At 39.5% G+C, this 12,491-nt stretch overlaps 1 protein-coding gene across 1 annotated transcript in view; it reads right to left on the bottom strand.

The window, feature by feature from the left end:
• T265_02290 (hypothetical protein) overlaps nucleotides 1–12,491 on the bottom strand; it is a gene marked incomplete at both ends in the record, with an annotated part of 103,560 nt that overhangs the window by 26,986 nt on the left and 64,083 nt on the right. Inside the window, one exon of the mRNA XM_009166494.1 lies at nucleotides 2,895–3,050. Within this exon, the coding sequence (XP_009164758.1) occupies nucleotides 2,895–3,050 (156 nt within the window). The remainder of the gene's footprint in view (nucleotides 1–2,894; nucleotides 3,051–12,491) is intronic.

Genomic DNA, 12,491 nt, shown 5'->3' with positions numbered 1-12,491 from the left:
GTAACGAAGGTTCATCTAAATCCCGAATGAACTTTTCATTTATGATATATTTTAACTGAATTTGCTAAAAGCAGGCTGCCTTGTGTGTCAACTGGTACGGTATTCGACATATTGAAGTATATTCTGTTCACATAACGTACCTGGTTGGTGGAAACAACTCCATAGCTTATTATTGGCTTTCCTCATTTTGCCGCATATTTACTTCCAAGTATATCAAAGAACTAATGAGAATTTTACATAAGAACAAACTGTATTTCAAATAGGTACAGCATTTATTTGATACCCGACCGTGTGCTGTGAACTATTCAATCGACTCGTCCAGCAGTAATTTCCAAGAGGCTGAGACAGGCTGATTCTTGCGTAATTTACAAGATATTCCACGGCTTTTCTAATTCTACAACATCCGGTCTCGTCTTGTTTGTCATAAAAAACTGAATATTTACACAAACATGAGGCTCGGCTCCGCTGATATCTTGCAGAAAGCAGAATTTTAAAAATTTAATACTTTTCTCTTTCATCCTGTAAGTCACTCAAACTGTCTCAGCATCCATTTTGTAGGAACACAATGAGGCCTACAACTCTCAGAATCTTGATATGAATGTCATTCGTCATGCGCCAAAAATTGCGTTTTTTTTCTAATTAGAGAGCCGAACGACGGAGAAGACTTTTCCTCTGCGCCCCAACCCTATGTTTCTGTGAGATTTCCGCTTGCGCTTTTGACAGTGTTGCCTCTTGACACACAATATTATTGTGTCACGCTGTTTTCTCGCAGTCGTCTTGTCCAGTCAGGTTGTGTTCAAAAGCCTGGGCTGCTGCGCAGGATTTCGGAATAAGAAAATTTATTATCCTTATAGGAGTAGAATAGCGCCTATGCTAACTTTTAAAAGTTTCCTTCGTTGAGTTCACCTCTTTAATTATTCTTATTCAGTTATTTTACCACTAGCCAAGGTTAGCTCCACTGGGCTGTGTTGATTTGTTCCAGGTATGCAGCAGGTTGGCATAAAAATTTACAATGTCAACGAGAAAATGGCCGATCAGTTTTCCCTGGAAACCGTCATCAACTCGTTATCATCTTTTATCTGAACAATAAAATGGCCGGAATATTTTGTCTCATAAATCTACCAAGTGTACAGCTGGGATAATTCCATGACCACCGTAGGAAACAGAAACCAGAATCTCCACTAGAAAGACAGAAAATGGACTAATTTGAGGAGAACCAACTCAAGGAGCGGACTTGGTATAAGCTTGTGGAAATAATGATTCCACTCAGAAATTCGGTGCTCAGATGTTTGCCTACTTCCTGGGTAATATACAGGCTCATGACATTATAGGATTTCCAGTCATTAGTGCTAGAAGTTCACGAAAGTTTTTTTTTAAAAAACTGCACACATCACAGTGAGCAAGTTCACATTTAGTGCAGTGGGTTGTCATCCGTTTGGGCCTTGTACGTCCTATCGAACCACAAAGATGTTAAAAAACTGATCACAGTGAGCAAGTTCACATTTAGTGCAGTGGGTTGTCATCCGTTTGGGCCTTGTACGTCCTATCGAACCACAAAGATGTACGCTTGAGCACAGCAGCCCATGCCAGATATCTAGCTCGACACATTTTACTTAGTATAAACCAGAGAGGATAAGACCGAAGATTTAACAGGAACGTACAGTTCCAAAGATACTATCGTTCACACTTAGGGACCGACAACTGTCGAGTCAAGTGGATATAAATGAACAAATATGGTCACTTACAAACCTTGGTATGTACAACAATATTTACTCATGGTCACATCTGGCATAGTCATGTGCTTAATACAACGGAATGTCCAGAGCGTTAAATTTTGACATTTTCGAGCAAGTACCAGATATACTTGCAAATGGAATACAAAATATCGGAACACAGAGCACTCAAGGGAAATAAAGTTGAGGCACCGGGCATCGTAAGTTCTAGCACTGCCATCCTCAACATCAGCAACAACAATATCCTCAACAGTATGGCATTGTTTGTTGCCAGAGGGGTGGTGGTATAGTTGGCAAACGAGGATATATATATATATGTTTGTGTTGGAATTACGATCTAATACGAATGGGTCAGCTATCCCTTGAATATGCACCGCCGTTCCGAATATCACCAGGATTGGATTCGCATGGCAACTCTCAGAGCTAGCACCAGAAATGTGGGGCTGAACTCCTCAGCTGCTAGTTTGTTAAAAAGCAGGTTCGATCTAGAACAACCAGAAGTTGTTTCACGTTGTTACCTGATGGTCTTTTTGATCTATAATGTTGTCTTGTGAAAATGCCGCAGGGTTACTGACTTGTACCGGTGGTGCCAGCTACAAACTACCCTGTGGTAGTAACGTCATGCATACCACAGGGTCAATTAACTTTTGCAGAGAATGTGCATTACATGATATGTGGCTGACAGACTACCGTGAGTTTCATACATGTCCCACAATCTCGTTTTCCGAAGGCTGCTAGTCGTTTTCAAACATAATGACCCCAATTTCTTCGTCATCTGTAGATGCGCTTTCTTGAAAACGTGAAAAAGACAAATGACATAGAGAACAGTTGCAAAATTTTAGGTTTTAAGCACTTCTACAAAAGGCGCTTTTCTGGTTTTAGCCGAGGCGGAGTATCTTACAAAGTACTACCAATTTATATTGTCAAACCCTTGAGTTCCATAGGCCTTTTTACTTCTACTGGAAAATGAAAGACATGCCATTATGTAAACACATGCTTATCAGATAGACACACTGTTTACCATTCGAACCAGAAAGTCACCAAATTCGCAGCTCTGTTTCGCCAGCTGTTCAACAAGATCTGGTGTCGGATTTACGGCACAAGCACGTGCACACAACAGCATTTGGCGGCTAAATTAGAATAAATGACGGTATGACTCACTTCTTGAGGTGGTACATCAAAAGTCACTGTCCGCAGATCCACTTTGCGAATACTGTCAATGCACGGCGCGACAAAAAACAGCCCTGGTCCACGTGCTCCTTTGGGTACGATCCGCCCCAGACGAAATATCACTGCTCTTTCGTATTCTGCAACAACCTGAAATTAGAAGAACGATTGAAGTTTCGCGTTGACTCTGCGTTGTCTGGTTCTCGACTAATCCTATGTGCTTCCGGCTGTAAGCCAGGTTGCATTAACTGATCCATTGTCATTGAAATCTGATGTGCATTGTACAAGTTAGATGCGGAAATATGCAACGGTTGGTGTAACTCCTGTTGTAATCGGGTGCAGGCTGGCATGCCTTGACTCAGTTATTGTACAAACCCATCTGCATATAGCCTTGTGATATCATTTCATCGTAGGTTCACAGATTTTGTGATTTAACTTAACGTTTGCCATAGAAGAAACACTACCTGTTGCTTTTTTGCTGCAAATCGGCAACAGAACTGTCATGATTGGCAAAAATGAGCGGTATAAATACTTAATTTAGCTTACCGGCTTTCTGACGTTAGTTTGACAAACAAAGTTTTGGATAAAACATTCTAAAAATAACTGTTTTCCTGTTTGGTATCAAAAATGATTTCGTCACAGACGAACCCATCATTTAGAACCGACTTATTCAAAAAGAGTTCTTTCCTCCCCACTAAAAAGACCTTATATCAGAGAAGACATTGAATTATTCTCTACTCCACCCCTGTGGCCTGAAATCAAAATCTATTCTAGCCCTGTTGGCGACCCAGTGCTCAGTGTTTCATCTAGTCTCCGAATTTTTGGTATGTTTGATTTGGTAATAAGTTATAGAGGTTTTGGGTGATTAAATATTGTTTAACAATACTCGGTAGTCATTTGTCTATCAACGGAATCCTTAGTACAGGAGGGAATCAGTTCTGGAGTTGACAAAACCTGACTATTGTTACCTTTTGTGCACATAAAATTCGTTGTTAGATCTCACCTAACATCAAACTCTTGAGTATTGTGAATTATTTTTAAGATGATTACACAGCTGAATGAAACTTCCTTCATCAGGCATGAAATTCTCTCGAATCGACCCGTAGTCCACGCTGGACGATCGATAAGCATGAAGTGATATCATTCTTTGCGTTATTGTGTAGAGTTCTAAATGCAAAGTTTTGTACTGAATAGTCTTGTAGTATAAATCTATTTATCGACAAAAGACTAATCTTCTAAAGTGCTCGATAATTGAGTTTGTTTCACGCTGCCAAAAATGCATTTAGCGAAGTCAAAAAAGTAATCCAACTCCACACAGTCCCATATCGGATTTACCCAGTTTCGATTTGACAGGAAAATATTTTAACATATACTGTAATTTTATGTGAAACAAACAGCAAAATTGGTACAAACTGATACAATAAACTTTTGAAACGCATCACTGAATATTCTGAAATTTTGACGATCTGGTCAAACCCAGCTTTCCCCATCAGTTTTCGCGGCTAAGATGCTATCATTATTTCACCAAATGCAGGGAACAGAACGTTAAATTTGTGGGTGTTTTCAGGCAGAACGGTAACAGAATTCCTGCATGCTTGCCAGAATCATAAACAAGCCAATGCGGAGGGCAGATTAGTTTGGTTTGTTTCGAATTCCAATGACCCGGAACAGAACAAGACTGGTTTCTGTTTAATGCTGCTGCATTCAGTCATCAGAACTATGGCTAATTCATCAGCATAAGGAAGCATTTCGTAGTGCCAAAATAGGAGAATTTCCCATTCCCAGAGTAAAGTTACAATCGGAAGTTTTTCACCGAAATGTACCCTTTATCTAAGCCTACTCTCAATAAACACGGTATCACTTCTGGACTACACAAAATTCTATAATATCCTGTAGGAGAATAGTCTGTTTATCATTAAAGGAATAATCTAGTACCATCACTCTTTTCGCTCCTTTTTGGCTAGTTAGACTGCCTATATGACGACCTAGGCTCGTTAGATACTGACAACATCATTTACGTAAGATTGTTCTGTCATTTTTTATCAGTTTTCACAAGAATCACGACAACTTTTTTGTTGCTAGTTTTGTCGAGCCGGAAATTCTGTGGTCAGCTATGCACTCAAAGAGTAGAATACAAGCAGTTTCAATCACGAACGCCGTCAGTCCTTGCTACTTTGGTAGGCGCTGCACAGCCTGTAATTCAATGGCTGTATTGCAACAAAAGGTTCTTAAATCGGTCTGTGAATTGGCCAACTCAGAAATTGCCTGGGTCGATTTCCAGTTTCTGAATTCTGGCTGTCGTACCCAGTGGGATAGAATTTATCCCAAATATGATAAGCTCCCACACCCGCTAAGGTACACCGTGAACTGTCAGTAAGTTTTCAGCATAATTAGCGTCCTATGTCATGAAAGTCTCTACCTATTTTACCTTTGAAGTGGGTATTCGAACACTCAGATTGTAATCCTCTGGCAATATAAAGGTATTTCCCATCTTCCTCAAAAAAGGAGTGGAGCTCAACAGGAAGCTTGGTCAACTGGCTTTTACCCCTCACACTAGTACAGTTTTACACATCGAAGCAAGCATTTTGACGTGAACTCCGATGTTTGTCCATTGTCTGGGATTTAGCAGCAATAGACAGAAGTTACCTAGCTTAGCATGCGGCACTACTAATGGCCAACAGCCAATCAGGGATGATCAACAAAAAGCTGAACGACTGGATTTGTAACTAACCAATCGAGTAGCGTACACTATAGAGCCCAAGTGCTGGGCAGCATCGATGGACCTGAATGGCAATATTTGAGCGCATGTCTGTTAAACATATTCCGACATTTTTCAAACCTTTCTATCTAGAAGCCACGAACATAACCTTTATCGCAGTGCTAATGAACAACTTAGTTTCCTGGGACGGATTGATCGATACCACACTCATGTTTTTCTGTAGAGATCTCTCCCTACCGGTTAAGCAAGTGTATGCTAGAAAGCCGAGAAGCACTGTGCAGCCGAGTCATTATTGTTGGTCTCCCGCTGAACTATTCACTAATGGCAGTGAGGAGATTTGTTCAGCCACACTTGTTTCCATCACTTGGCCCCATATTTGCTCAGGTTATTGTGAGCTTTATTGACTGAACCATATAGAGATAACTAGGAAGGTCCGACGGGCCGGTTGATAGATAGATAGATAGATAGATAGAAGATAGATAGATAGATAGATAGATAGATAGATAGATAGATAGATAGATAGATAGATAGATAGATAGATAGATAGATAGATTAGAAGATAGATAGATAGATAGATAGATAGATAGATAGATAGATAGATAGATAGATAGATAGATAGATAGATAGATAGATAGATAGATAGATAGATAGATAGATAGATAGATAGATAGATAGATAGATAGATAGATAGATAGATAGATAGATAGATAGATAGATAGATAGATAGATAGATAGATAGATAGATAGATAGATAGATAGATAGATAGATAGATAGATAGATAGATAGATAGATAGATAGATAGATAGATAGATAGATAGATAGATAGATAGATAGATAGATAGATAGATAGATAGATAGATAGATAGATAGATAGATAGATAGATAGATAGATAGATAGATAGATAGATAGATAGATAGATAGATAGATAGATAGATAGATAGATAGATAGATAGATAGATAGATAGATAGATAGATAGATAGATAGATAGATAGATAGATAGATAGATAGATAGATAGATAGATAGATAGATAGATAGATAGATAGATAGATAGATAGATAGATAGATAGATAGATAGATAGATAGATAGATAGATAGATAGATAGATAGATAGATAGATAGATAGATAGATAGATAGATAGATAGATAGATAGATAGATAGATAGATAGATAGATAGATAGATAGATAGATAGATAGATAGATAGATAGATAGATAGATAGATAGATAGATAGATAGATAGATAGATAGATAGATAGATAGATAGATAGATAGATAGATAGATAGATAGATAGATAGATAGATAGATAGATAGATAGATAGATAGATAGATAGATAGATAGATAGATAGATAGATAGATAGATAGATAGATAGATAGATAGATAGATAGATAGATAGATAGATAGATAGATAGATAGATAGATAGATAGATAGATAGATAGATAGACAGTTTCTACTGCGTGGCAGGATAGTAGTATATCTTTTCAGTAATACGAAAAACTTATAAGAAGTCTCTGTGGGGAAAAGGCTGTCTGTAATGTAGTCTCTTAAAAACTCGGTGTTTGAGAAGCAAAGAGCAGAACACAGAATAGTGGATTGTCTTTACAGGACTTTGTGTGCATATGTTTGTTTGAGGGTATTTCGGGTACTGCCTCAAACGCTTGTGTCACCGAGTGCATAAACAAAATGTGGGAGATGAGACGCATATGTGCAGAAAAAACAAGACACGTCCATAAAGGGTCTCAAGTTTTGTTTTACTGGAAATAATTCATTTTTGAGAAGGCCTGAGGAAACAAGAGAACAGTGGTAGAAAGCAAGTTAGGACACACAAGGTAGCGCAAGCTTACACATGGAAACCTACAGAGATATCCGAAAAATGGTGTTTTCTACTTTGAGGAGTCTTTTCTCGGTAAGGAAGCACTCACTCTCTGTATCCTAAACACAGACGTTGCGTTACCTAACTATCAAAACGGCTGCAAACGTAAGATGGTACTGTACTTTTCACCTTAATTGTACTTAAACTGTCTGGGAGATTGTCGCGACGAAAACGTCTATGAAAAGCACTTCTTTCTGTCGTTCACTTCCATTTCAACTTCTTGCACCACCATATACAACCTGTATGTTCTGCTTGAACGAACTTTCTTCGTAAATCCCTTATGTGTGTGTGAAAATATGTCCACATATGCAGGACTATACATGTTTTGTAGGCTTTAGCGCACCTATTTGGAATGTTTTCGAATGAGAGCGGCAGTTTGGGTCACTTTCTCAGATGGCCTAATGAAGCCGACAATGATAACTCGAAGAATGCTGCTCATACATCCGGAAGTACATCTCATGAAACATACTGCTCATCCCTTCTTTGACTGGAGGAAATTATTCATACAACTGTATTAAAACGGGTACTTTGTTATGATTAGGGTAGGAGTTTCATCAACGGCAGTACATATAAGTACATGTATAAGCAGATGAGCGATTTGATTGCAATCAACTCAGCGAACAAACTAACGACCAGCTATGCTACCTGGGCTACTAACATTTTAATCTATAGATGTATGTATATGCTGTCGCTAGGAAGGAGTATGACGTGACGCGACTTCGTCGCAGATTCTGACGGTGGTGAATAAACTACCCGAAGGGTAAATTTATTAAACATGTTGCCATTTTGGCATCTGACTTTCATCCAGCACTTTCACTCATTTTCACTTGCGATTGAAGGGGTGGGCAGTTCTGTTGCGGAGGTTAAAACAGAACGGAAAAGTGGTTTGTACCGCAACCGCATGTAGACTGGTCAATGTACACTTTTTTCAACTTTATATCCTGCATATCGAGAGGGTAGCGCAAACGAAAATTCTCTAGCCGAATACGGCAGTGTAAGCAAATGTTTTATCAAATTCGTGCTTCATATTTAATAAAGGTGATGGACTGTCGGACGAAGACCTGAATCACCGTTTTGCGAATTAAACCCAAACCATCCCTGTCAGACGGGAAGAAAAGACCAGACTTCCGCCATGTGCATACATCCGGTTGTTTGCCTGCGTAAAGTCATCAGTGATGGCACGGGTGATTTTCCGGAATTCCTCAAAAATAGCTTCCGGTAAAGAAAACATGTCGATAATAACAGTTCAGTTCTAATCTGTTCGCCAGACACGGAGCAGAGCATGAATGTTTCACAGCTTTGAGCTCTATTGGCTAAGGAGGGCGAGAGCTATCTACACTAGACTGTTTTCAAAATTTGCGATTTAGGCAGGCCACGATGTTTGTATGCTCAGTCCGATACATTGTGACATTCATGGACGTGAAAGATTTTATCAACCCTGGTTAGCACACGTTTGCCCGAATTGCTTCTGTTTGTATCGGTTTTCTTCTCTTTAAGCTCCCAGAAGTAGATTATAACAGGTCGTCCGTCGTTCAGCTGACAATGTTGTGTTATGTTGTGCCGGTTGAATACGAGAATATTCTTGAGGACACTTTAAGTATTATAAGGACGGTAATTTTCGTGGTCCCGTAGGGTGTGAGCGAAATTATGTATGCAGTGCCCCGATCCAGCACGATCGATATTTTTACCTCTAACAAATCATTTCCTGCTTGATGAAGGGTACTCAGCACTCAAATGGACAAAGAAAAACCGGTAATCCTTGAACCCCTGTCATTAACATAGACCAAGAACTAGTACAATTGCGGGGCAGTTAACAAAAAAGATAACTCATGTTTAATCTTCTGAAAGGAAAGCTGAAATTGCTTGTATATTCTACTAGAGGCTATAATTTCTTCTAATGAAAGTTCAGTATAAGGCACCACATATCGTAGTAATACAATTGCTGGTCACAATCTTAGTAGAGTGGGAAGATTTGAGAATTTTCATTTAAAATTTCCGGGTAAGTGAAGCCAGTCTTTGCTGATAAAACGTGGTAGCTGTTTCATCATTATTGGTTTTGAATAAAAGCGAACCAGCTGCACACGGCTTCCAGGCCTTTCAGCGTAGATTAGCTTCATACACAAAAAAATAAATTCCGATCGATAACCTCTAAATCTCCTCAAGTCATCGACTATCTACAGGTAACTCTATGGAATAGGTAATCTGCACGACAACCAAACCTCCCAGCTAAGACCTCGTCACTTGAGGATCCATTCAACTCTTGATCATTTGATGTAGATTGGGTGATTTGTGGCTCATTTCTAATTGTTTATGTACGACTTAATCGTACAGCTGATCAACCGCTCATACCTGAATTATAAAGTGCTCAAACTACTTGATGGGAGTTTGATGGTTCAGGACTTCCTGCAATATCATCAGATGTTCCTATGATTACTGATAGGGATGCAAAAGTTTTGCAGCGCTCCTTGGCTCTTCAACCAAAATCAACTACAGTGAAAGCACGAAATTTCAATGAACGGGCTCATACTAAACCTTTTTCCTTGGTTGGTATTTATTTTAAACGGAGATAATATCGTTAGAAAAAGTGATGCACGACGACAGTCCAGCATCACTAATTTGCTTTCTAGGCGATTTGAATTAATTTGTGCAATAAAATGAAACTCCATTACCTTAGCTTTGAGGTGGTAACTGATTTTTCCGCGATTTAACAAATTGCATATTGGGCCATTTTTGCCAGTTGGAAATCATTTAACTCAATTCCGTAATGGCGAAAACGCTTGGAGATAAAATTATATAACAACAGATGGCTTTCTGTAGTTCCAGTTTTACTTTGTTTGAATGCCTCCTTCAGACAGAAAATCCTATACATGAAAATGCTGGGCTAACTTAGAACCCGTTCAAAACCTACTTACTCCGGTCTTAGTGAGTCCTTTAAAATGCACGAAAATGACCGCAACCCTCTCTTCAGTTGACGAGATAGATAAGATAGCCGGTTTAGCCTCTTCAATTGCCTTCGCTGAGTAACAAACAATAAATGTAGATGATCTCTTTCTTTGGCATGGTTTTACAAAGTCTGACCAATGTCATCCGCATCCTGCATATGCTTTATGCCCACAAAGAACAAAGTCATGCTGCTGGACGGACGATCTTTGAACACAGCTTTAAGGATTTAAGAAGTTGGACTGGGAATTATGGAATACTGCATGTATCTCTGAAGTTGCATTAGCTATGATGATAGTGTGAAAGACGAGGCCAACAGACAGATTCCAAAGGCCAGAGTTGTGTTTGCCAATTTGTGTCACTTGTGACGTCGTAAAAATATCCCAATGAATCGCAAAGGATACATACATCATACTACAGCGCGCGCTGAATCGTGGTACGGCTGTGAGACTTACCCACTTCGGGGTGGGGGCTGACCTATTTTCACAACTTTGAACATCGATGTCTCAGAAATATCGGTGGAATCGGCTGGAAGCAGCAAATTTGGAATGAGGTGACCAGAGTATAAGGATCTGATGAAGAGATCATTAATTCATTCAAAACATGTTTCCATCACTGCAAGGTCAGGTGGCTGGGCCATTTGTTACGCAAGCCAATTTACAGCCTGACGAAACGAGTGCAGTTTTCCGTGCCTAACGCCGGGTGACGAAAACCTGGTAGGTAGACAGAATTTGCAATGACGGAAGGAAATGACGGGTGCTATGGGTGAGGTTGGTGCTGTTTGCCTCCCATGCGACCCGCCCTGTGGTTTGTTTGAGATACTAAAGTGTGTGGCGCATAACTGACGTCAGTGGCATTCATGCTAATCTGTTTCTATCCAGATTGGTTGAATTTTGGTATAGGCACCTTGTGTGTCTATTGTAGGATAGCCCCTGTCCTTTACCTCCCCACGGTTCTCATGTGGTCTTGCTGTCATTGATGATGATAAAGATGTTGGTTTGTCTGGACCACAAGGCCTACTTCTGCAGTAAGTCAGAAAATTGGAATTATGAAAAACGAATGTTCCAGATTCCCAGGTTGCTGCTGGCTGTTCACAGCATTCTGTGGCACGATAGATTTATGGTTACTAATCACTGGCTCCGTGAAAAATAACTGTAATTTGCGGTGCAAGCAAAAACTTGAGTTTCACTGCTGCCACTGTGACATTTCCTAATGCAGGCCTGTAGAGTCGGTCACATGAGTGGATCTACTCAACTGATAGTTAACAGTAGACTAAGAGTGGAGGAGAAATCCGACGATGTATTTAATTCCATTTCTAAAGAGCCTTCCAAAAAAGAAATTCTAATAACTAGCGCTTCTGCAACATTTTGCTGAAGTGATATTCCAGGGACACAGGTTTCGTGAAGACTTCCATCTACCAGAAAAATATCGAATTCGCTGACTAGGCACGTCATTGCCAAAAGTCAGGACCAGGAAAAAACAGTATCGAGTGACAAAGATTTTCTAAAATCTTATTGACTGGTCTAATTAAAAAAAGCAAAACAATTTACCCTTTTATCATTTTGTTGAAGTGATATTCCAGGCACACAGGTTTCGTGAAGACTTCCATCTACCAGAAAAATATCGAATTCGCTGACTAGGCACGTCATTGCCAAAAGTCAGGACCAGGAAAAAACAGCATCGAGTGACGAAGACTTTCTAAAATCTTATTGACTGGTCTAATTAAAAAAGCAAAACAATTTGCCCTTTTATCTTCTTACATTTCGAAAGAGCTTGAACTCCCATTCACAGAGTCCAAGAAATTAAAACAATTAAAAGCCAATTAGCGATTAATTTTACGTTTTTCCAGAGGTGAAGAATGTCGAATTCTTCCTTGGGTTTTCTATTCCTCTGAAAAATGATGAGAAAGTGCGTTTAGTTTCCGTTTTCTTTTGAAGCGTTTTTTTCCGTTTTCTACGCGTAATTGGCTATACATCTTTTATCGGACACAGGAGGTAGCCTGCCAGATGTGACATGAACCTCCACATCCGCAGATGTGAAACAGTCTGGTGGGTG

Source organism: Opisthorchis viverrini (genome assembly GCF_000715545.1).
Source record: "Opisthorchis viverrini unplaced genomic scaffold opera_v5_26, whole genome shotgun sequence".
Taxonomy (NCBI): domain Eukaryota; kingdom Metazoa; phylum Platyhelminthes; class Trematoda; order Opisthorchiida; family Opisthorchiidae; genus Opisthorchis; species Opisthorchis viverrini.
Note: the sequence above shows the minus strand (reverse complement) of the source record. Positions and strands in the feature narration are given on the sequence as shown.